The following is a 27,527-nucleotide window of genomic DNA, read 5'->3' as shown; positions in this document are numbered from 1 at the left end:
TAATCAGGTGCACCATACGTCAGAGCATTTTACACTAACGTTACATATCGGACGCCTTGTGTAAGGTTTAGGGACAGCCTATCGGAGGACAGAATGTAGCTGGCTCAGTCGGCCTTGAGTCTGCAGGGAAGGCCTGGCGTCCTGCTGTGTTTACAAGCGGTGTGGGCAGGGCCCGGGTTCCACTGCGTCATTCGTGAGGTATAGCTGAAGCTTTACCTTAAGGTTTTGACACATCCCCGAAACATTGTGTAAGTCATGCGTCCATTAGGTTTATCTGGACCAACTGAAGCTATACTGTTATTCACGTTTTAAACAAACATTTTATAGCCTAAAAATCTAATGTTAGGGGCAAGACATTTACTGGCAATGAAGAGATGTGTCACATTGCATTTAATGCTTAATTTAATAAAAAGAGAAAAGTGCCCTTTGAAATGCAAATCTGTAATATCTTACCTTAGTTATCATATTTCTTGTTGATATTAGGATTACCTATGCTGTCATACCCACCAAATCTGTAATATCTTACCTTAGTTATCATATTTCTTGTTGATATTAGGATTACCTATGCTGTCATACCCACCAAATCTGTAATATCTTACCTTAGTTATCATATTTCTTGTTGATATTAGGATTACCTATGCTGTCATACCCACCAAATATCATGTCCAGACACCTGGGCGACCTGTCTGACTGCACTCTGCTCTGCTCTGTGCTGCTCTGTGCTGCTCTGTGCTGCTCAGGCTGTTATCAGCAGGGAAGGGAATGCAGAGTCTGATTATGGGGCACGTTCCAGTATGCAGAGTCTGATTATGGGGCACGTTCCAGTATGCAGAGTCTGATTATGGGGCACGTTCCAGTGTGCAGTCTGTAGATTATGGGCATGATCCAGTGTGCAGAGTCTGTATATTATGGGGCACGTTCCAGTGTGCAGTCTGTAGATTATGGGCATGATCCAGTGTGCAGAGTCTGTAGATTATGGGGCACGTTCCAGTGTGCAGTCTGTAGATTATGGGCATGATCCAGTGTGCAGAGTCTGTAGATTATGGGGCACGTTCCAGAGCGCAGTGTCTGTAGATTATGGGGCACGTTCCAGTGCGCCGTGTCTGTAGATTATGGGGCACGTTCCAGAGCTGCAGTGTGTTGTTGTGTTGTGAAACCTGGTTTACAACATTTTGTTTGTGTATGTGTGTTTAGATTGTGTGTCTGTGTTGTGTTGTCAGGTGCTGTGGTCTTGAGTGCTGGTTATCGGTGTGTGTGTGTGTGTGTGTGTGTGTGTGTTTGTGTGTGTGTGTGTGTGTGTGTGTGTGTGTGTGTGTTGGGTGGAGAGGAGGAAACCAGTGTGTTTGGGTGGAGAGGAGGTGGGCTTGTTTGGTATGGTGTAGTGTTGTCACGATACCAAAATTTATGTTTTGATACCGATACCAAGTCAAGAATTGCGATTTCGACACTTCTTCGATACTTTTTAAAAAATGTATTTGATTTGGGGGCCCCACCACCTTGACATCATCATCAGTAATATTGAATAAACTGTAGTGTGATCATTCACACCAGTGGTTATCCCAGATTCTGCTTGACTATCTCCACACAAACACACATGGAAAATGATGGCTTATGTCATATTTCATATATTCTGCATAATTACTAGTAAATATATTTAGCAATTTGAAAACTATTCTAAAACTAACTATTTTTAAACTATTACACTTAGGCATATCTTTAATGTGGTGTTCTAGGTCTAATTGAGTGCACATTGGTGATGTGTAGGTGTAATTGAGTGCCTGTCACTTAGAGATAGTGAGAGTAATTGGCCTTGTCTCACTAGTCTAGTAAATAAAAGTTGCACAGCGCATAAAGATATGTGGATGCAATTAATTATGTTTTGTCATTAGATAAAATAAATGTTCAAAAAAATGTACAAGTCGAAGAAAGTCTTTCTGGGATCATAGAAAAGATAAGTGTCTTGCAATGTTCATTAATGATTTTAGCGAGCACTATTGTCAAACGTGACCTGAGCTAGCGGGATCGTTAGCAAGGATCTCTCTTGAGATGTAAAAGTTTGCGATGGTTGCTTAGCCTATTTCTAAATTACATTGAACCCAAATAGTAGGCCTAAATGACCAAAATCCCACAGCCTAGGTAGGTTAGCAACACAAACTTGAGAGATGCAAGTGAGCAAATCAACTTGATATTAGCCTTGCATAGCATAGCTGGCAGCACATTATCTCCTGGGCATGTAGATAGCATAGCTTAGCATTGCATAGCATAGCATAGCTGGCAGCACATTATCTTCTGGGCGTGTAGATAGCATAGGTTAGCATAGCTGGCAGCACATTATCTCCTGGGCGTGTAGATAGCATAGCTTAGCATTGCATAGCATAGCATAGCTGGCAGCACATTATCTCCTGGGCGTGTAGATAGCATAGCTTAGCATAGCATAGCTGGCAGCACATTATCTCCTGGGCGTGTAGATAGCATAGCTTAGCATAGCATAGCTGGCAGCACATTATCTCCTGGGCGTGTAGCTAGCATAGCTTAGCATAGCATAGCTGGCAGCACATTATCTCCTGGGCGTGGCGTGCCAGAGGGAAACGGCATCAGACGGTATCATCACTGCCATCCTCATCACTGGAGGGCACTGACGAGAGAGCGAGAGAGTGTGTGTGTGTGTGTAGTGTGTAGAGCCCGACCGATAAAGGATTTTGAAGGCCGATACCGATACAAATATTTGTTGATTTAAAAATCCGATATATCGGCCGATATATATATTTTTTTCAGAAACGCGCAACAAAAAATGAACAGATTTCCCTAACATTAGTTATTTGTAGTTATTTATGAGTATTGACTAAAATAATATGATATTGCATTTTAAAAACAAACTTGTTTATTTTTAAATAATATTGTCACAGTGGAACATCGAAATATATTAAAGTTCTGATAAATAAAATGTATAAAAATAGAAACTTAAGATTCAAAGTTACCAGTATTAAAAGACTTGGTAAGCTTCATAAATATAACTTTGAACTAAGACTTAATAATTACAAAAAAGAATGATGACATTATTACTACCATTTGTATTATCATTAAACAAGATAAAGGTCACTCCTAAATGTTTGAGTGTGCGTGTGTAATAATTAGTCCCTATTGCCTTATAAGCTACCTTATAATTACAATGTCAGCTTGCTTATCCCTTTACCTGCACTTTTAAAATTATTTCCATCAAGCTACATCAAACCATTTTCAATCATCAGTTGCTGCCTGCCTTCTAAAACCTACTATTTAGTGATCTAAATCCATTATGTAACTCGTTAATGCTGCGGCTGAACGACAGTCTGAAACGCACACTTGGCGTCATTGGATTTCACGTGTAAAAGAAAAGCTAACTTTTATGCACAAGCTACGTTTTGCACAAGCTACGTTTGATACTTTTTCTCTATGCCTAAATGTTCACTCCTCGCATGTCTAACTTACATTTTACAATGCAGGGACTGTAACTACAGATATACTAGTTATAAATACAGTAATCATTACTTTATTTAGGCAGAATAAGTTCGTTGTGGATTCCGAGCTCATTAATGTTAACGTTAGCGGTCTTCCACTGATATTCACGGCATTAGCTAGCTTTGTGGTTAGCTAGTCTATGATGAGCCATCATTTAGCAATGGATAACGTCATACTGCAAATTGTAAAACATACGCTTTCAAAATAACAGGCCGGGGAGAGATGATACGTCTCACTGCTATAACTTTCACGCTATTAAAGAAATACATCTTCAGTCAAAAGTTAAAAGGACAGACAGTCAACTACACTGTAACAACGTAACGTAATTACTAGCTAATTCCGCTTTACTCTTGGCTTATTTACCAGCAGCAAAACTGGACATTGTTTTCACGAATTTTGTCATGCTTATTTGAGTTAAGAGAATTGATGGGGATGTTCTTTTAATTGTTATTCAAGCAATGTATGTCTCGTGACCAAATCACCATGAACACACTTCACTGATTATCTCACTCGCGGATAACTGCCCGACTCTGGCTGGATCAGCAGGTTGCAGGATGTGTGGCGCCGCTGGCGCGTTATACACGAGTGTTGCCAGCAGGGACGGTGTAGAGTGCCCTCTGGTGGACAAACTATACAACGCCAACACTCATGACATGGTTGAAGGGTGTTTCGTCCGTTTTTATTTTATTTTTAAAATATTCATTTATCGGCCATTATAAATGCAGATACCGATATTTTGGAAAATGCCTAATATCGGCTGATAATATCGGCCCGCTGATAAATCGGTCGAGCTCTAGTAGTGTGTGTGTGTGCACACATGTAGGGCATGTAGACAGTGCCTAATGCAACCTTTCCCCAAGGTGTCACGTGTGTGTGTGTGTGTGTGTGTGTGTGTGTGTGTGTAAACTCTCCTTCCGCAAGGTGTCGCGTGTGTGTGTGCGTGTGTGTAAACTCTCCTTGAACGAGTGTGTGTGTGTGTCTGTTAGGGGTGTGAATCTCTCATGTAAAAGACGATACGATTCACATCTAGATACATGGGCACGATTCGATACAAGAAAAGATACATGTTCATAAAAACGATTCAGTACGATGCGATGCGATTCGATGCAATTCGATGCAGTTGAAGAATGGAAAGCATTCTGAAAGATTTTTTATCATTTGCTTAAGGTGCACATTCATTTTATATTATCAATTATCATGGTCATGTCGATTAGGCAAAAACAAATGTGTGAATATGATTATCTAAACTGAGGTTTGTATCATATACTGTATTGAAATGAAAAAAGAATAGTCTACATTTCAGTCAAACACAGCAGCCAAATACAACATAAAAATACATTTTTATAGACTTTATAGATTTTATAGAGTTATATCTGATTGTTTTCAAGGAGCTGTAGCCTATTCAGTCCCTCCAGGATTTCGTGAGGATTTTTTGAGATTGTTGCGATCTAAAATGCCTGATTTCGCGACAACTTTTCTAAAAAATTGCGATGGAAGTTGCGGCGTTTTTAGCTGTTTGTTGCGAAGAAATTGCGAGAGGAAGTGAAAATTGCAAAAATAGTTGCGATTTTTTTTTTTATTATTATTTTTTAATTGAGGGGTAATTAAGGTTAGTAAGACCAAAATTACACGGATTATCTTGATGCTTATTAAAAAGGATAAGTAAAGGTAAATAGTAGGGGGTTACAGAAAATCAAACTTTTCTTTATTTGTGTAAATACTTTGACTGGGGTAATTCACAAAGCAGTATAACCTTTAGTAGAACTGTCCAAAAAAGACAGCCCCCTAAATAGATGGCATAATGCCATATGTTTCAATACATTCATATATGTTGTAATTCATATTAAGTTCATATCTTTTTAATAATTCATATTCTGTGACTTGCATAATTACTAATAGCCAACTAAGTATCTAGTAATTTCATATTGATTTAAACTATTAGACTACACTTTTCTTTAATGTTATTACATTGGTGGTGTGTAAGTCTAATTGACTGCTTGCCACTTTAAGGACGTGAGAGTAGCGTAATAACATATCTAAGTGGATTGGAACGCTTGCATCTCACTGTGTTCGGCTACGACTGGAAATAACTTTTTGCATTACGATATGTGGATAGAATTCGGGATGTTTTCTATGTCATTAGGGACCGTTCGTTATTTATAAATGGGATCACCGGAGGGATTTTGAGTGCTTCGATCTAAAGTTGCATGACCCTCCCCTGCCTGCAATATAATTTTCAACGACCCTCCAGCAGCATTTTCAAAAATGACATGACCCTCCCCGGTCAATTGTCGACGTGTTCCGCCCATGCTCTTGAACGCTATGCTATGCTATGATAACACATCAACATACCGTCCTAAAATCAACCTCTGCTTTCTGATCTTACACATCACACTTCACCAAGATGGTGGCCATTTCAGTAGATTTACTCCCTAACATTGTTGTGGAAACGCAATAAGCATGGAAACTAAATGCACACTTCCTGCAACTGCATTAGCCTACTTGAAAAGTTACTCCTCTAGTAAGTATTCACATGAAATAAAACAATAACGCATTGAGACCATTCAACAAAGCACACTGGGTAATAACTAATTCAACACATGAACTTGTTGCTATGGACTCGTCTCTAGGCTTCCTCAGTCATTGTAAAGCTGCCGAAGCTGAACATTATCCAAAACTTAATTTCTCAGACGAGCGTCAATTTGGGAGCTTGCTACACTCCTTCCTTCTCAAATGACTTGAAAAGGCCGTTTGCACAATTTCACAAATAATCACAGGGACCGAAAAATACATAACATGCCAACTTTTTCTGGGTTTATCATTTTAACGTTTCCCTGCTGTCTTGCCGTTTTAATATTTTCCCGTAGAATATCCCATATTACTGTAATACATAACATTAGTCCTGCATTCTGGCCTGTCTCTGTGTTGTCCTGTTGTTACCCCTTGCCCTTCCAGTGAAACAGATGTACAGTATTAAAATCATCGTTTTGCTTGCTTGAATGCGAACTCAGAGTGATGTTAACCTAGGCCTATTTAAGTTAACGACGTGGTTGTCGTGAGAGCAAGATTCATTAGCGCTTGCGGTGTTGTAGCCGTAGGCTGTCTACGTGCGCACCTGCCAGCTACTCAGCTAGACAAAGAATTCCCCCTGTATATTCACTCCAAGTTGGCCTACCATAACTTACCAACTACACTGTAGACCATAAACTGGCTATTTATATGACCAAATGTATTTGTTCAACTTTATGAAGCAGAATTACGCACTGCTACTTGGAGCGTAGGCCTAACACATTTTTGTTGGCAGGAGAGAGGATGACAGCGATTAACAAATTGCACTTGTTGCTGGTTATCAATAAATACTATATATTTTTTGCAAACAACAAAAACAGAAAGGATGGAGACAGCAAAGCTAGAGATGGGCAGGAACAAGGTCAATTGGTAGAAATGCTTGTCAAAACATTAGGAGCTGGATGTGTGGATGAATGAAGCACAAGTATGCTTTGTGTTAAGCATGCACACTGTTTAAAGTTAGGCTACACGGCAAACTACAAGTAAACCAAAGTTAAATTTAGCTTTTTTAGGGCTGGATAAAGTTGACCAAATGGATATAGGCTGTTAGGCGTGAATAAAGTAGGCTACTTTGTTGCTCCAACCCTTCCAACGTTAATGGGGACGAATGTTTTCCGTAATTTTCAGTTTTTTCCGTGAGAAACCCGGGAAATCTCCCTTATTTTCATTGTTCAATGTTGGCAGAGCTATGGAACGAAAGAGAACGTTAGCCTATATGGCGACAGAAATCAACAATCAAACAAGCCACTTTGATTTTTTGCTGTTTTCATACAAAAGATGGGTGACCCTCCCTCCTAGACAAAAAAAAGTTAGGTGACCCTCCCCTCAACAAAGAATAAAAAGACATGACCCTCCCCTATTTTCCTCCGGTGACCCCGTTTATAAATAACGAACGGTCCCTTAGTTAAAATAAATGTTAAAAAATAACTCGTATGAAATCATTCCTGGATCATAGAAGAGGTAAATGCCTTACAATGTTATTAATTTCTATGATTTTGGTAGCACTGCACTACACAAACTGAACCCACAAGCTAGCAAACATGACACGAGCTAAAAGGACATCTCCAGGTGTAAACGTTTGCCATGCATATTGTAGCCTACTCAAATGTCAGTAAACCAAGTAGGCCTTAATTAACTTACTTTCATAGCTTAGGCAGGTTAGCAACACTAGGTTGAGATGACAGATGCAAGTAAAGCAGATCATTAACGTTAGCCTTCTATTTATTGTCATCAAAACTGCAGAGGAGTGAACAAGTTATAGGGCAGTCTCTGGTGTCTGCAGAAGTGAGTGTGGCCTAGGTCAATATTCTGCGCGAGGGGCTGTTGTGGTAGGTGAAATTTCACGGGGAAACCATGATGATTGGTCAAATTTGCGAAAAAGTTGCAGTGTTTGGACAAAATTGCGAGGTCGCCCAGAATTCACGAGGATTTGCTGAATTTGCGTTAATTGTTGCGATCGCAACATCGCGAATTCCTGGAGGGACTGCCTATTGTTGAGGTAAGACAATACCGAAATAAAATAAAACAGTGCTTAAGACAATCTTGGCCTTTTCTCATATAGACTACAATAATAAAATAGGCCTACATATCAATGAACTGGGCCTATTTTGTTCCAAGTCTGAGTGAATATGAACAAATTAATAATAATTCGTGCATCGTTTTAGCAGCAAGGGCCAAATTATTCTTTAACATTAAGGAAATCCCTTCATCAAACGTAAGGCTACTCTACAGACTATCGTTGCCATTTAGGAATGCTATAGTAAGTGTTTAATTTCGCTCTGGATTTTGAAAAACAAAAGAGTAAAAACTGTCAAACAAACGACTGAGTGTGAGTTGTCACGTGCTTAAGTTGCAGTAGATGTATGGGTAATGAAGTCCTTTGACAACTTTGGGCAATGAATGTAGTCCAAAACGGGATGAACGCGCTGCTTGCAACGTAAATGAGAGTCTGAGCGAGCAGAAAAGGTTGTGAACCAATTCGTAACAAGTAAATCGATATAACGATCGGTTCATTTCAGTTTTATTCCGATATGGGGCTTCACATATCGATGTAGCCGTATCTTACACGTTAAAAACGGATACCGATACGTATCGGTTAATCTTTACACCCCTAGTGTCTGTCCATAGTACATTATTTCAGCCACGCAGACCTGAAGTTAAGTGCATGCTGGAATATCTACACAACCATGCCCTCTTCTCTTTCCCTTGTCTCTCCTCCTCTCTCCTCTTCTTTACTCCTCTCTCCTCCTCTCCTTCTCTCCCCTTGTCTCCTCTCTCCTTCTCTCCCCTTTCCTCCTCTCTCCTCTCTCTCCTCTCTTCTCCTCCTCTCTCTTTCTCTCTCTTCCTCTCTCCTCTACTCTCCTTCTCTCCTCCTCTCTCCTCTCCTCCCCTCTGCTCTCCTCCTCTTCTCTCCTTCTCCATTTTTCTCTCCTTCTCTCTTTTCTTTTCTTCTCTTCTTCTCTCCTCCACACCTGAGCCTGCAGGTCAGCTATAAATAATTTGTTTGGATGGAAGGTGACCTTAAGTTGGCACGTGTGTAGGGAGCTCAATTTGTGATCTCTTGAGGTGTGTGTGTGTGTGTTTGTAGAAACCTGACCCTGCTGTGGCTGGTGTGTGTGTGTGTGTGTGTGTGTGTTTGTAGGAACCTGACCCTGCTGTGGCTGGTAGGTGGTGTCCCATCACTGCTGACTGTTAGTGTCAGCTCACACTTTGTGTTAGTTACAGCTGTACACACACACAAACACACACGTACGTTACGATACGGTAAGACAGAACACACACACACACACACACACGCACACTAGGGATCGACCAATTATCGGCTGGGCCGATTATTATGGCCGATATTTAGCATTTTTATAATAATTGGTATCAGTCATTTTTTCCACCGATAAGCCGATATTGAAATGGATAAAGAATGAAACGCGCTATTTTGTCTGTAAAGCGTCTCTCACTCCCTGCATGTGCTACTCTGTGGTCGAGAGTGTTGTCCCGCCCACTACACCGTCTGATTTGATAGTTAGCACGAATGCAGCCAATCAGGATCGAAGACTGAACACAGAGAAAGTTTAGAATTCTCACTGAGGCATATTGTAGACTGGGCTTCAGCTGTACGGAGCTATTTTTCGAAGGTAAGGAAGGTAGGCCTACCTTACATTGCTGATCATCTGCAGTGAAGTTACAAAAACACCACTTTGTAAGCTATTGTCTCTTTGATCCGGATCAATAAGTAGCCTAAAGCACCCACCTCCTTCATTTAGCGAATTCCCGATGATGCACGTTAGTGATATAGCCTACCGTTTACAAGTTAGCCTACAAACTCGGGTGCTGCGCGTCGGGAGTTCTTTGCATCCGCCTCGTCCATTAATTGTGAATAACGGGACACCTCGGCGGACGTTATCCCTTAGGCCTACATAGTAGACAAGTCCTAAATTATGCGATAGCGAACGTCTAAAAGTCTAGTTGCTGCTTTTTGACGGACTGTCAGAAAAGACTACAGGCACCCAGGGTCAGCCGTAATTTAATCAGACCTGAACTAAATCACGTCCTGAGCTGGCTATTACGTGCCTTTTAGGCTCACAGAAGTGTAGCTTATAGACTACATATGGACACAAATTGCATGCTTAAATATAAGAACTATTTTAAAACTGTTTTGTTAAACTATTCAACCGTAACACTTGCCATCACGCATGCACCTCTTCCTCTCCCTCTCTCGTGCACTCACACACACGATGGCAAAGCATCCTCTTTGTGACAGGTCCCTTACAAGCACATAGCCCATTGTGTATGCCTATGAAAACTAGATGTACCGCATAGCGGTACAAAATATGACCGCCGCTCAGTCCTGTACAGCCGTTCCGCGAAAATAAATCACACTTCAATTTGTCTCCATATTTTACTCCATCCCCCACTCTTGAAACTTTTGTGTATGCTTGTTTGGCATGCCTGAGTGTGTGTGTGCGGCTGCACAGAAAGTAGCCTACTGGTGCTGAAAAGGTGAATAGATTGTAGAATAGCCAAAGAAGATGTAGCATTGTTATAAAACCTTTAAAATCTCTAAACAATCACAAGTAGGGCAGTTCATCACAGTTCATCCATTGCAACTGATTGATGAAAGGTCATTTACACCTGTAGGCTACATTGTATTTGGGAAAAGCAAAAGGTATCAGCATAATGTTATTTATGTATTTATTTGTTTGTTTGTTTGTTTGTTTATGAACAAAAACATCTCTGTCAGTTCCATGCCGTTTTCAACAGCTATCAAAAACAAAGGTCATTTTTGGATGGATGGATTTTTTGTGAATGTTTCTTCTTCTACATAAGATTTTAGCAGTGTTGTATAAAGTACTAGAAAGCAATACTTGAGTAAAAGTACAAGTATCATACTAGAAAAAGACTTTGGTAGAAGTGAAAGTTGCCTTTTAGAATATTACTTAAGTAAAAGTCTTAAAGTATCTGATATATACTGTACTTAAGTATCAAAAGTAATTTTCTGATATTTAATGTATATATAAAAGTAAAAAGCAATCGGTTTTATTTTGAACTTTTATTGTAAACTTTATTTTGGCTTTCTTATAGTAAAGCATATTCAGGGTTCCCATATCTTATTAATCTCACTCATCAAATCAAATCACATTCTTTTCTAGGACTTTTTAGGCACAATTCTCTGAAGTGTTTTTTCTTTCACACAAAAAAATGACCTGCTTGTAGGGAGAACATTTTGGTCATGTGGCATGAGCATTTCTAGTGCTTAGGCCTACTCCCCAGGTCACTGTCACTCACACACACATACACAGGCCACCTATGTCCAGCAGCTACTAATATGCCAGTCATTAGTTGAAACTGAAAAGGTGTCTGTTCATCTTCAAAAGAAGCTGGTTTTCAAAGTTGCCAGAATTCAGTGCCCGGGAGTTTCAGGCCCAAGACCGACCATAGTGGTGGAAATTGGATAAATTAAGCAACATTTCAGCTCTTACTATCCTGTAGTTTTTATTAGTACCATGGTTCAACAAATGTGTAAAGGTTATATAATAATTCACTTCAACTGAGAAGTTAACAAAAAATATTCCACTATTCCACAAGTTACCAAAACAGAAAAAAAGAAAGACAGCCTTTGAAATGTAGCCTATCCCATGCTTCCACAAAGAGGCATATTGAACTAATGTTTAGGCTACATGTTTTTTGCATGGGTAGGCTATATTGTTGTTTGGTGATATAGCCTACTCCTTTACTACACCCTCTTCTGAGCAAACAAGGCATATAGGTTTATCATGTAGGGTAATTGCTCTTTCTTACATTAAATAACTTTAATTTATCCTCTCTACTTGTCCCTGTAGTCATGGCCTCCTCATCTCTAATTTCGGGCTCATCATTTTCAGTGGTCGACTGGTTGATCTGCTGCTCAGTCTCTCCTGGCCTCTTTCTACCCTCCATCCTTGCTGACGCTTGTGTCTACTGTAGGGCCGGCTCGGCTATCTGTATCCAGTGCCGCTGCTGCCCATTTGGCTGCCCTAAGCATAACCCCCCCCCCCCACACACACACACACACACACACACACACACACACACACACACACACACACACACACACACAAACCTCCCAAAAAAGTATTTTTTTTATAATATGAATTTATTAAGAAAAATAGTATAAATTGTGCACTGTCACTTCAAGGGCATTGAGTCTACATGGACCTTTCTGCTCCATTCAAATATAGACTGGTTGATAAAGAAACTCTAGCATTGTTTGTGCCACATTTGTAGTACAATATTAACAATGGTATCCAGAATACTAAATTGGTATAAACAGCCTTCATTGCTTTGAAATTGAATAGGCCTTTATCACGGCAGCCGAAGTAGGAAGTGAACAGCCCTGCTCCTGTGAGCACAGGTGTTTCTAATTAAGTGTCAGATTCGGCCACAGTTACTTCAACCAGAGGCCTCGTTAATGTTTTTAGGAACACCTGTGGTTTGCCTGCCAACAGGAAACTGAACAGCCCTGCTTCAGCTGCCGTGATAAAGGCCTATTATGAGCCTAGTACTGTAGCCATACCCTGTCTGACTGGAATACATTTCAATAGACATATCATGTGCTTCATGTGAATGCTTAGTGTAAGGGAAAACAATAAGTCTAAATAACCAATAATATAATTTAACAAGTTATGTTTGGGCCATGCTTAGATAATATCCATCACAACATTAAATATCCATCCTATATAAAATGTATATAACTTAAGGTTCAGTGCAGGTTAGATAGGTGCTTCTCACTGAATTTCAGCATAACATTTCCAGTGCAGGTATGTATCTCATTGGTGGCCCTATTGTATCTTTATTGTATGTAACCATTATCATTCGTTTTGACATGTCAGAGTAGGCCTATCGGCAACTACGTGTCACGTGAAGGCAAGGATAATTGTCTGGAAGGTTATTTTTACTTAATAAATTAAACGAAACTTAAAGAAGGAAACACTATGGTAGATATGGTCAGAACTGCAACTAGGCTATGTGACACCTGACGGTGTGTTGAGGCCAGGGTTGGGTCAGATTACTTTGAAATGTAATCCATTACTGACTACAAATTACATGGCAATTTTTGTAATCAGTAACGTAATCAGGATTACCAAAAACATGTAACGTAATCTGATTACTTTAGGATTACTTTTAGATTACTTCAATAAATATGTCCCTTAAGTAAAAGACACCACCACTGAATTGATGAAAGAATTCTCATTCTATTTTTCTGTTTATTATTTCATTACATCTAAGAAATCTCTTTGCTCTGAGTAAAGCATTCCTGTGTGAATTAACTGATCTTTTCTTCCAAAAATCTTAGTGTTACCATTTACTTTGAGGTCACCAGGTCCCATTGTCTGAAAAACACCCAAAACTAATACATCTCTATAGCTATTCTCCACTTTGGGGGTGGTATTTTGGTGGTTGAAATTTTCCCCATCCCAAAATTGATCACTTAGTCATCATGGATGTGATCATGGATCACTATTCTCCAAACATGCCCAACTCAGCTTAACCTTTATAAGGGCGCACCTGGACAATGAATTTAGCTTTCGCTGGATTTTTTTGACCCAGGACATGGCCTGAGATTGAATGCCACCATGTCCATTTCAATTGTGGGGGTGAGAAAATTATTCCTTTGGGATGTTTTTCAACCAGGGGGACCTGGTGACTTTCTCAAAGTAAACGGTAACACTAAAACAAGAGGCTACATTAAGATTAGGAGGAAAAGAGCAGGCAGTGTGCCGAGAGACCTGCCCCAATAGTAAATAAGTTAGTAAGTAAGTATAGATACTCTTTTGATCCCGTGAGGGAAATTTGGTCTCCCAATCCACGAATTAGTGAAGCACAGTGAACACACAGTGCGGTGAAGCACACACCAACCCGGAGCAGTGAGCTGTCTGCTACAACGGCGCTCGGGGATCAATGAGGGGTTAGGTGCCTTACTCAGCCGTGGATGTGGGCATGGGAGAGCAGTGCTCAACCACTTCCTCCGCCCACATTTTTTCTACTGGTTGGGGATCAACCGGCAAGCCCAAAGCTTGTCGAATTAAAAGATAACTAGGCTATCATCAAAAAGTTGCATTGCTTGTATGATAAAATGTAATCAGGTAATCCCCAACAATGTAACTGTAATCTGATTACACACTTTTTTATTGTAATCTGGGCTGATTATAGTTACTTGATTTTTGTTATCTGATTACGTAATCCAGATTACATGTAATCCGTTACTACCCAACCCTGGTTGAGGCAATGATAATCGTCTCGTCGGTTATTTTGAATTAATAAATGAAACGAAAATTGATACGTCATGAGACTGCAACTATAATACGTGACACCTGACGGTGTGTTGAGGCAAGGATAATTGTCTCGTTGGTTATTTTTACTCAATAAAGGAAACGAAACAAGAAAGAAATACCGGTGTCCTCTAGACAGGCTAGATACGGCTATACTGCAACTAGGCTACGTGACATAGATAAAACAGAACTTTAAGAAAGAAATATTGAGGACATTATCTTATCTCGGTGTCCTTTATGGTACGGCCATGCTTGCAGTTTACAAATGGTGGTCAGTAGTGGGAACCGGATAACTCCGAAATCTCCTCTAGCCTTATCTTTGTTGCCTTCATGAATTCCTTTAAAAAGTGTCTTGTATCAAAAAGGAAATATCAATTATTAACAATGACAAGGCAGCTGGAACCTGCCACTACCTCTCTCTCCTCTCCTCCCGTGCGCGCTTAAGATGCGTTCCCAGTTAAATGGAGTAGCATGACGTTCAAATTAGATCTACTGCATAGTGGAGATGGAGAGGACCCATATCATCATTGCATGTTACATGCTGCTGCATTTTGACATTGTAAACGTTTGGAAGAATGAAAAGCAGTTTGAAGTAAAGCTACGGTATTATATTTATTGGGTGAATGTTGGTGCCCCCGACGCCCCTTGGTGCCCTACGCACAGTGCGTGATGCGCATGGTGGTAGCGGCGGCACTGTCAGTATCTGAGAAAACTTTTTGGAAAAGACGGGCTATATGGACCCAACCAAATCTTTTTGGGAGTGGAGAACTCCCTCACGTAGGCTACAACCCATGCAGAGGCATTGCATTGGTGTCATGCACAGAATGCGGAACGTGTCCTACTTTAAGAAAAGATAGACTAACGTGACAAATGTCAATATTTGTTTCCTAGACCGGCCCAAAAGTGAATCGGCCCACCGGGAATTCTCCCGATTACCCACCCCGGGCCTGATTCAGTCTTACTCTTCTTGGACTGAAGACAACTCCTGCGATGCTATGGATAAATAGCCTTTCACAGGCCGCTAGGGCAGGTAGCCGATGTACAGAAACATTTCTTGCAAATACGGCCACGGGTGTATGACGTTATATTCACCACTACCCTGTTCACCGAGTTCACCACTATCGTCGGGGTGGTCGTCCAGTAGGTGCTCGTGCTTCCATGGCGGTTTCAGTTGTGCATCCTCCTCCTTAAGCAACAAACAAGAGCTGAAATAGAGTGCACAGCGTGCGTAATGCCATCTAGGAGCAGTGATTCGCCAAACCTCCCTTATTGCAGTCGCACACATTTTTTCTAATTTTATGTTTTAGTAACGAGTAACGAAGATGCTTAGTGGAAATATAACGGAGTAAAAGTATACATTTTATCTAGGAAATGTAGTGGAATAAAAGTGGAAGTTGACATAAATTTAAATAGCGAAGTAAAGTACAGATACGTGAAATTTCTACTTAAGTACAGTAACGAAGTATTTGTACTCCGTTACATTACAACACTGGATTTTAGTCATCTTTAGTTCATGTAACACTTTGTCAATGCACAAATTAAGTAACAGTAGTCTGAAACGTTATTGTTAATGCACAAATTAAGTAACAGTAGTCTGAAACGAAATGCTGTTTTACATGTAACCAGTGGTGCAAATAACTGACATGTCCAAATGGGCCTTGATGAAATGCGTCGCTAGACTGTTCATACAGATTTTAACGGGCCAAAGTTGAAGAACTGTTGTCCGTTATTGTTCGTGCAAATATAGGTTGATTCATGTTCCCTTGCATTGTGTAACTGAGGTCCATGGCTAGTCTGGCTTTCACCAGACCAAGCTCAATCTTTTAAGAAATCAAAAAATAAATAGCTGGGTTCACCCAGCCTAGTCCATGCCACCCGATATTGTTTAATTTTCCGATTGAGATATCCAAGCTCTGGCTATTCTAAATGCAAAAATGCATCAGGGAGTTATGACAAAACTGTAACTAACAAACTAGATCCTAATAGAAAGCTGTTAGCTTCCCTAAGCTACAGGTAGGCTTATAAGGTAGGCCTATTTACAACATAAATTGTCAATAGGCTATGCTGGCGACACAAATAAAATCTCCTTGGGAAACCAATGGCTTACGCCTTACAGTATCAAGCGCACTTAAACTGCCATATTGTGGCGAAAAGTTGTAATAAATTTCATGCAGCTCCATGAGTTAAGGAAAGCGCGAATGAAGTAGCCACTTCTAAATGGGACCCACTACACAGTAGCTTAAGGTGTGTTGCTAAAGCAACCATAATGAAATGATGGTGTCATTGTTTGGATACTTCACACACACGTGCTTTTTAATTTCACAGACTACAACTACCAAGCTGGAATCAAAGCACATCGATTCCCCTCTCACACACCCTGCACGCACTTAAAACGAAATAAACAGGCGTCTTAGACTCACGCATGTATAGGCAAAACTGTATCAGTAACGTTGGTAAATCTTCCATTGCACAGAATGATTTTTGTAGCACGTGCAACAAATGACAGTCGAAAGATACAATTACAGTGCTGCTATCAATTTGCTTGGTATATCCGCATTTCTAGTTTTCTACAAATGCAATCAATCAAATTGGCCTCCATCACTCAACCAACGCTAACGGTAACATTACCTAGGTCCTTATTGATATTATAAGATTAACGTACCTGCAGTAAAAACCAAGCATGTCCGATAAACATCCTCAGATTTATGTCGGCTTCAAGAAGAAATGGGAATTACATTTCATGTGAACATCGTCCTATCCTTATTAGACGTTCTCTGCGGTAAATTACAGTCCTTGTAGGAAGCGTCCATTGTTTTTTTCAACCCACTTTTAACTTCCAACAAAATTACGTCTCACTGCAACGATGCGCCATGTATTGGACAAACGACTACTTATCGCCAATACTGGAAATGCAGCCATGATGATGGTGATGAATATTTATTATGGCTTTCTTTTAATCCTACTGAATTTGTAATTATGTATCGGCCGTTCTAATACCGATAGTATGTGGGTGCCTGTGTGTGTGTGCATGTGTATATGTGTGCACCGCCATCTACAGGCCAATGAGTGTACAGTCACTAAATGTACACATAACCTAATTTTTTTTAGACCCCCCCCCCCATGGATGAAATTCTACTAAACTTGGCATACCCCCAGAGAATGCCAGGTCAATCATACACATAAAATTTGGTGCAGTTCTGAACATCTTAACTGAAGATAGGGGCGATTAAAGCAGAATAATATTGCATTTTCATTTTTTACCGGGGGGGTGCAAATCACAAATGAGTGATTATGGGCCAGGTTGATGTGGGCCCTTGAGACCAACATACCATAAAAGATTCTTCATCCTCAGTGCCACGGTTCAGGTAGTTATTTAGGAAAAACTGCTTTTTTTGCAGTTCGGGGGGCCCAGCACGGGGGTGGAATGGCCCCCGGGGACGAAACGAAATTTTTCCGTAAAAGTCTAGTGGGGCTACATACCCACCAAATTTCATGTGCCCGGTGGTTCGGTGTCCCGGGTATCGTTGACCAAAAATTCAGGAAGTAGATGACGGGGGGGAAAAAAAAAAAAAAAAACGTTGACAATCCCTATATGACCGCTTCGCTAGCGGCGGTCATAATAATTGCTATCACTCAGCTCTTGGATTAACATGATACACAGGATTTACACTTGTGATGCAAGTTGATACAATTGTGTATCAAAAGAAGAAAGAAAAGTTAGCTTTTCTTTTGAATGAAAAATGTCAGCATATCGCCATAGCCTAGGCTACTATCTACCCCCCTTTTTGACAATTGAAATATCGGTTTTACATATCGGTTGTCGGCCTCCTGTTTTGGTAATAATTGATATCTGTATCGGCCCTGAAAAAACCATATCGGTCGATCCCTAACGCACACACACTCTCCCAGCGTTAAAGCTGCCTGTCAGAATACACACACACACACACTCTCCCAGCGTTAAAGCTGCCTGTCAGAACACACACTCGCACACTCCCAGCGTTACAGCTGCCTGTCAGCCACAACCAGTTCCACACACGCCTACACACACACACACTCACACACACACGTCAACGCCTCTGTGGCAGCCACAACCAGTTTCACGGAAGAGCACAGCTCACTACACCGCACACACACACTGGGCACACACACACACACCCTGCACGCACACCCTGCGCACACACTGGCCACACGCTGCCCACACACGCAACGCACCCAAGCTAAGCACCACACTACGCTCGCACTACACGCTACACCCACGCATACGCCACACAAACGCTCCCATGAGTGTGCGCCTGTAACATGTGTAGTTACATGTTAGCATTTAGCAGACGCTAACACTAAATCCCAACATTTATTCATTTAGCTGACGCTAACGCTAAATCCAAATCCAAATCCCAACATTTATTAATTTAGCAGACACTAACGCTAAATCCCAACATTTGTTCATTTAGCAGAAGCTAACGCTAAATCCCAACATTTATTCATTTAGCAGACGCTTTTATCCAAAGCAACTGACGCATATGAGGAATAGCATTGGAGCTCCAGGCCAGTTGAGCTGGGGAATATAAACGCAAGAAAACCATAATCAGCCACTTGACCATACCACTCTACCTGGCCAGGGTTGAGTTCAACTTGCGGACAAAACATCGCAAAGCATGATTCAACGCTATCGTTTATTAAGTGTAGTCAGCAACAGCAGTTTGTTTGATTCAACGCTAACGTTTATTAAGTGTAGTCAGCCGTTTGTTTGATTCAATGCTAACGTTTATTAAAGGTGCTCTAAGCGATGCCATGCGTTTTTTAGGCTAAAACATTTTAAGTCACTTACTGCAAACATCACCTAACCAACCGCTAGTTATCTGTGTCCTGAATACACTGTAAAAAAATGCGATCTCTGTGGACAGCCCAGGCTCCAAAAACGCAACAAAAACAACCTGGGCAAACCTAGTCAATAAAAACATAACAAATGGGAGCAGCACGGGAGGGAGGGGGAGGAAGTAGCGAGCTAGCTCTCTGTTTTGTTTGAAAGTCACTTGGTGTTTTAAGCCTCCAATGTAGTCTTCCAGTCAGTGCTGCATGGAAGGCAGTGCACTAGGGTGAGGGTAGGGTTAGGTGCCTTGTAGTCGACGGTCTTGAAGTCGACGGTGGGGGCTTAAAACACCATCGAGCAGTGGAGAATCGTAGGAGTTGGGAGAATTCCCAGTGGATTTCGTTTTGTGGTCAGCATAGGTGAGCTTAAAAACAGGCATGAATTAAGTAAGGATAATGGACTCCACGGTGGTCTGTTAACAGAAATGAATGCAACGGCCCTGACGCGCAGCGGCTCATTCATTTTTGCTTAGCGACCACTGTGGAGTCCGTTATCCCACTGTTGCCACTTGCGTTGTGTTCATTTCCTGTTACAATTTAAACGTTTTAATCGCTAAAACTGTCTTGGTTGTAGAACTACTTTTTTCCAACACATCAACTAATTTATCAACTTGCAGGACAAACTGCCATTACTAGTTCTAAATGGATGGTTGCCACGGCCAAAGTTCTATCTCTCCCGTCGTCAAGTGGGTATATCCCAGGATTCTGATAAACCTTATCTTTGAAACATTGCTATTTTACTACTGCCATTCAACTAGCTAAAATCCACCTACTACTTATGCTAAATGTTGCTATGTTCTGAACGTCTGCATTTTACAGCTTGGATGCAACGTGACCATTCATTTAAACATCACAACGAGTTCGGCGAATTAATATAAAAGTGTGATACGGGCCAAAAAAAATGCATCTACTTCATATCGTAAAAGCACCAATTTCCACCCCTTTCTTTCGAAAATTCAACAAACATTTTTCAGTAGCCATAGGTGTGTAGATTTGAACAAAATCGGGTTTGGTTCTTAACGGGAGCATTTACTGGCTTAAAACTCCGATGTTGTTTACCATAGTCAGAGTTTGGTGCTGGGCTGGTGAGTGCCCTATTTCCCAAACTTGACATTAGTGTTGCACGGTGTATCGATACTAAAAAGGTATCACGATGCCTTCACGCAAAAAACGATACGATTTCCGACGTTTTTAGAATCGATACTTTATTAAAATAATAACGTTTTGCGTCTGTGTGAACTGCTGCTCTCACTGCTCCTTGCACGCATCTAGGCAAGTGGGCGTGTCAAGCAGGCATCTCTGAGTGAGTGAGTGCGCAGCCAACGTCAACATAGTTCTTTGCCTACAGTACTCTGCCTTGTGGATAAAACAAAAGGTGAAGTGAAATCTGGAACTATATGGGATACATCGGGAATAGTGAAGTAAGCCATCAGGGGGAATAGTGAAGGCAAGCCATCAGGTACAGAGGCCCGTTTGTAAAATATGTTTCAAAGTCATTTATAAGCAGTAGCCTAGGCTACGCATGGCTAAACACCTCGCAGACATATCCCAGCATTTTTAAAGAGTTCAAAGAACGACAGGTTAACCCTTAGAACCCGATTGACGCAAAGTGCGTCAAAAAACACACCCTTTCTTCTCTGTTACATTGCTCCGGAACGGTTCATCGCAGCGAGATGAAACCTTTATTGCACGACAGAGCAGAAGTGGGGCTTTCCAACGAGACTACACACTTGTCTGTACGATCAAGTATGAAAATTAAAAAAAATCATGAAATTAAATCAAATTGCATCATATTTACAGTCTATACTTCTCTGCGTTCACCTGCACACACATTACTCTAGTTTGAATTACTCGCGAACCCGTGATCGCATCGATATGGCAAGCATATCAGATGAAAGAGAAGGCACAGGGCTATCCATTGGTACCATGTTTATCGATCCTTCTGGCTTATAAAACCAGACGAAGTGACTGCAAAATAATAACGTCATGTACACAAACCAACACTGCACACTCATTACTCTCGTTTGAATTACTCGCGGACCCGTGATCGCATAGATATGCCACGCATGTCAGATTAAAGAGGAGACTCAGAACTATCATTTGATACCAAGTACATCCTTCTGGGTTATAAAACAGACGAAGTGACAGCAAAATAATAACTTCATATAGCTGGACTTACCCCACGTTTTTGTCTGTTCTTGTGGCAAAGCATGTTTATAATCCAATGCTATCATGTGTTTCTATATGGCAAAGCATGTTCATATTCCGGTTTTGAGATCCTAGCAAATTCCTGCATGGCATCCAATTCAAGGCTCACATTGCATCCCAATTTGTTCAACAAATAAACACCTTTTTTGCCTTTACTTTGTTCATGGCAATGCAGTAAAAAGTTGAGAATTATTATGACTGCATACACACAGGCACGCAGGCTAACACGCAACCTCGGGTCAAGTCAGGTCAGATCAGTTCGTGTCACAGATATGGAGCGCAGAAAGGTCATTTTTCATCACTAAATAAAAAATGGCATTTATTTCCGTAAATCACACAGCAAATATTTCTGTAAATTGCTCAGCCCCAGAGTATCCCTCCAACATGGCAATTATATTGCCCGATTCAGGACAGTCTGCCCTACAACCACATGAAATGCATGTAGAGCTGTGAGCTTGCTGTGGTGAGATACATGTCGAAATATAAGAATTTTTATAATACACTTTTTATATTTTAATTCTTTAAAAATCTAAATAAAATCAATGCTAGTATTAATACATGAAATGATGGCAGATCTGAATACCCTAGACTCTCCTGAAAAAAACAATATATAATATATGTGTGTGGCACTTACAATGACCAGAATAAATCCTTATGAATAAAGGTAGTGAAAATGCCCTAAAAACAGCTTAGGGTTCTAAGGGTTAACGAATATGCTATAGAAAACACGACTACATGGTTAGTGCCAAGTTCTTCTCTTCTGCTTTAGTCTAGCCTAAGTAAAACGAGTATGGTTCTCTGGGATAAAGCGAACCTTCCTTCATCAATGAATTTTGACGAGACATAACGAGGTAATCATTTTGACGACATAACGAGCTGTAGCCTAATCATAGGGTGCTAACGTGATGAAAGCGCAATGTTCACGTCAGAATATCATTACCATAACTTGTAAACAATCTATTTCATGTTCGGTCAGTACTACTGGTAATATTTGTCATGGCATGTAGACTGCAATTTGTTCAATAATTATTACCCAGATGTTGGATAGGCTACCCGAAATGCGCTAATTAAAGCCCACAGCATATTACCACCAAAGCGTGTTGAGTCCTGATAACAATAGCGGCTTATTGTTACGTGGTAGCAAATCATGTTATCAAAGAAATAGACGTAATGTAGGAATGCACACAGATATATTGCAACAGGTAATGGTGTAGGCCTATCTGACGAAGACCTGAGTGGTTGGAACGTCGTACTTGTACACTGGGCGCAAAGAAGACTATCCTCCCATTTTTCCCTTTGCAACTGTCAAAGAAATCCCATGAACACGGGAAGGCCTAGGGTAGCCTATACTGTACATCAGATGGCCTAAAGATTAGGCCCCTCTGCATAGCATTCAGTGATTTGCATGCAGTAATTTCAACACTTACCTTGATCTAGCCTATTTTGGTTATTTAAAGCTACTTTATTGCCAAAACACAATGTAAATGAACAATAACGAACAATAAAGGACTTAATCACACAAAGTAGGCCTACTATTTTACTGACTATAAAAAAATAATTATTATGTAGGAAGTTTAGAATTTTAGAACCCAGAATTGACCTGCACACTACAAAAGTGCACTGAATTCAACACAAATGACCCAATACACTTGGAGGAGGTATGAGTCCTTTCTTTTCCAGATATCTTAGGATTTCACCGTAGTATCGTTTCAGTATCGAGCATCGTGATATTTATGGCAGGTATCGTATCGAAGTCATAATTTTGGTATCGTGACAACACTACTTGACATACAAATTAATTATTTAATGTAGCATATTTTCCATCGGACATTCTGTCAATTTATATTTCTTTCTGCTGGACAACTACACGTGAAACCGGTTTCAGGCAGTAGCCAGCTAACGTAAACTCTGGCTAACGGCTTACTCTGCAAAACAAAGCATACTGTAGGATTCTATGCAGCGGTACTTTGTTGTTTGCCAGCGCTCTGAGAAGGCCATTGTTTGCTCTCCTACATTTATTTCGAGCCTGGTGTAATCTATGTAAATGTAGGTTTCGTGTTGGCCTTTGATTCTGATCTTTCATTTGTAAATGTCCTGAGGTAGATATGCTGCGTTCACTATACGGCAGCTTAAATGTCCTGAGGTAGATATGCTGCGTTCACTATACGGCAGGTTAAATATCCTGAGGTAGATATGCTGCGTTCACTATACGGCAGCTTAAATGTCCTGAGGTAGATATGCTGCGTTCACTATACGGCAGGTTAAATATCCTGAGGTAGATATGCTGCGTTCACTATACGGCAGCTTAAATGTCCTGAGGTAGATATGCTGCGTTCACTATACGGCAGGTTAAATGTCCTGAGGTAGATATGCTGCGTTCACTATACGGCAGGTTAAATATCCTGAGGTAGATATGCTGCGTTCACTATACGGCAGGTTAAATGTCCTGAGGTAGTTATGCTGCGTTCACTGCCCTGTTTATATGGTGGGATTTTTAAACGAGTCAGTGCTGATAGGATGACACCACTGACACTATAACACCCACCTGTTCTTTTATCCATGGAATTCTGTTTTATCTGTGGAATTCTGTTTTATCTGTGGAATTCTGTTTTATTTGTGGAATTCTGTTTTATTTGTGGAATTCTGTTTTATCTGTGGAATTCTGTTTTATTTGTGGAATTCTGTTTTATCTGTGGAATTCTGTTTCAGAGCAAACTGTAGCAAAGCTGTTTCAAAATGTTTAGAACTGGCCCCAGTTCTGTATGTGTAGATGTTGAACTGGCCCCAGTTTGGCATGTGTAGAGTGGTGTTGTGTGCGCGTGTGTGTGTGTGTGTGTGTGTGTGTGAGCCTCTCCTCTGAGTGTTGTTTGTGTGTGTGAGACTCTTCTCTGAGTTGTTGTGTGTGTGTGTGTGTGTGTGTGTGTGTGAGACTCCTGAGTGTGTGTGTGTGTGTTTGTGTGTGTGAGCCTCTTCTCTGAGTGATGTTGTGTGTGTGTGTGTGTGTGTGTGTGTGTGAGCCTCTCCTCTGAGTGATGTTGTGTGTGTGTGTGTGTGTGAGCCTCTCCTCTGAGTGTTGTTTGTGTGTGTGAGACTCTTCTCTGAGTTGTTGTGTGTGTGTGTGTGTGTGTGTGTGTGTGTGTGAGACTCCTGAGTGTGTGTGTGTGTGTTTGTGTGTGTGAGCCTCTTCTCTGAGTGATGTTGTGTGTGTGTGTGTGTGTGTGTGTGTGTGAGCCTCTCCTCTGAGTGATGTTGTGTGTGTGTGTGTGTGTGTGTGAGCCTCTCCTCTGAGTTGTTGTGTGTGTGTGAGCCTCTCCTCTGAGTTGTTGTGTGTGTGTGTGTGTGTGTGTGTGAGCCTCTCCTCTGAGTTGTTGTGTGCTGTCCCTGCAGCCCGTAACGAGCCCCTGAAGAAGGAGCGTCCCAAGTGGAAGAGCGACTACCCCATGACCGAGGGGCAGCTGCGCAGCAAGAGAGATGAATTCTGGGATACGGCGCCGGCCTTTGAGGGCCGCAAGGAGATCTGGGATGCGCTGAAGGCAGCCGCAGTCGCCCTCGAGTGTAACGACCACGAGCTGGCCCAGGCCATAGTGGATGGAGCCAGCATCACACTCCCGCATGGTACACACACACGCACACACACACACACACACACAAGCTCGCCCAGGCCATAGTGGACGGAGCCAGCATCACGCTCCCGCATGGTACACACACACACACACACACACACACACACACACACACACACACACACACACACACACACGCTGGCCCAGGCCATAGTGGACGGAGCTAGCATCACGCTCCCGCATGGTACACACACGCACACACACACACATCCACGCATACACACACACAGACACACACAGCCAGCATCATACTCCCGCATGGTAGATACACACACACACACACGTGCACACACACACACACAGCCAGCATCACACTCCCACATGGTACACACACACACACACACGCACACGACCTCAACCAGGCCCTAGTGGATGGAGCCAATTACGCTCCCGCATGGTGCACACACGCACGCACGCATACACACACGCACGCATGCATACACACATACTGTTGCATTTAATCCATTGGGTAGTTTGGATAAAAAAAAAAATGTATGGACATCTCCAGAGATGGTTCAGGCAGAGCCTAGTATGTGTGTGTGTGTGTGTGTGTGTGTGTTCTCTCAGGCACCCTGAATGAGTGTTATGACGAGCTGGGCAACCGCTACCAGCTGCCCGTCTACTGCCTGGCCCCGCCCCTTAATCTGATCTCGGAGCGCAGTGAGGAAGAGCCGTCGGACATGCCCGAAGCCCCCGCCCCCCCCAGGAAGGAGTTCTCCCTCAAGGTATGTCTGGCCTCACACACACACACACACACACACACACAGCACTCAAGGTATGTCTGGCCTCACACACACACACACACACACACACAGCACTCAAGGTATGTCTGGCCTTACACACACACACACACACACACACAGCACTCAAGGTATGTCTGGCCTCACACACACACACACACACACACACACACAGCACTCAAGGTATGTCTGGCCTCACACACACACACACACACACACACACAGCACTCAAGGTATGTCTGGCCTCACACACACAGACACACACACACACACAGCACTCAAGGTATGTCTGGCCTTACACACACACACACACACACACACACACACAGCACTCAATGTATGTACCGCGAGTGTTTGAATACAAGCCGGCATATTGAGGAGCCAGGAGTAGGGTTGGGACAACGCGTCGACGCAATCGATGACGTCGACGCAATCGATGACGTTGACGCAACAAATTTGTCAGACCCAAAACACCCGCCAGAGTTTAGTAGCAACGCGAGTGGGTAAATAGCAAGCATATAACGCCTGCCGCCAAATATTTTTAATTTTACACCTTCAGTGTTTCCCATACTAATCTGTGGAGGGGTACCACGAAATCAAAACCAGCACACATTCATGTTCTATGTTGTACTATTTAAATTAAAGTGGAGATAAAATCCTTTCTTTGAGCTGCGCTTTTTACGCACGCAGCCTTTCCTTGCCCCGCCCGCTCTCTCTCATAACGAGCCCGCTGCTCCTCCTCTGCATGTGCATTCAACAAAATATTCACGATTGTTGAAGGATTGTTGTTGCCACATAGAAGCATTGCATAGAACATGGCTGGTTAAATTGCTATTAAATGCGCTTAGCATCGTGACCATGCTGCACAAATTTGTTCAAAACTGCTGCAGTCAAGTTAACTCTGCTAAGGTCTTATCACAACATAGTACATTGAGGAGATTAAACTAAGTTATGCAATCAAGCAGTATCTCAAAGCCAGTGTTGGGAAAGTTACTGAAAATTAGTAATTAGTTACAGTTACTAGTTACTTCTTTCAAAAGTAATTGAATTACCTTACCAATGACTGTATATCAAAAGTAATTAGTTACTAGAGAAAGTAACTTTTGAGTTACTTTTAAGTCTGCTTTTAAAATGTCAATATGAACAGTACTGAAGTCACACACACAATAAACCTAATTTGTAGACCTATTTATTGTAGTTTCAACGGGCCTTCAAATCAATAGCCTTGTGCATGAGTTCTCAAACTTTTTCTGACCACAAAACATTCTACAATGCATGAAGGCTCTCCTGACCTTGTTTTGTGCCACCCTCACCATCTAGGCGGTTTGATAGATATGTACAGCACACTGCCTACTGCTTGCCTTCAACTACTAGTATGCATGGTGGTGCACTGACACTGAATTCTGCAATATAGTAAGTTATTATTATCATTGCAATCCTATAGGCTACATGGAATGAGTTCAATGGGATGTAATGTGAAACAATGTTAAATGGCTTATTTTCAAAGCAGTTATTGTCTGCTCACACACACATACAACCTTAGGTTATCCTCATCCTGCTTTGAACACAGTTGTATTGTATAGCATTTTAAGCACCACCAGTTTGGGAAAAGCCTGCGCTTCACAAGTGCTGACCTACCGAAATAAGTTCTAATGCGCATCCGAGGGTTTGGGGTTGTCGCGCACTATGCAGAAGGTTACTCTTCGGCTGATAAG

General features: G+C 41.5%; 1 protein-coding gene across 2 annotated transcripts in view; it reads left to right on the top strand.

The window, feature by feature from the left end:
• The window catches only part of ubtd1b (ubiquitin domain containing 1b), a 35,666-nt gene that overhangs the window by 1,522 nt on the left and 6,617 nt on the right, over positions 1–27,527 (top strand). Inside the window, exons 2-4 of one of the 2 annotated variants that reach the window (XM_076266879.1) lie at positions 24,837–25,027; positions 25,220–25,256; positions 25,640–25,797. In XM_076266879.1, the coding sequence (XP_076122994.1) occupies positions 24,837–25,027; positions 25,220–25,256; positions 25,640–25,797 (386 nt within the window). Of the gene's footprint in view, positions 1–24,836; positions 25,065–25,219; positions 25,257–25,639; positions 25,798–27,527 lie in introns of both variants that reach the window. The other variant, XM_076266878.1, reaches the window with a different exon arrangement.

This window comes from Alosa pseudoharengus, unplaced genomic scaffold (genome assembly GCF_046254945.1).
Source record: "Alosa pseudoharengus isolate Yale_2024_CS ecotype anadromous, Long Island Sound unplaced genomic scaffold, YU_APseudo_1.1 YU_APseudo_1.1_scf_4, whole genome shotgun sequence".
Classification (NCBI taxonomy): Eukaryota; Metazoa; Chordata; class Actinopteri; order Clupeiformes; family Clupeidae; genus Alosa; species Alosa pseudoharengus.
This window is presented reverse-complemented; position numbering and strand designations above follow the sequence as displayed.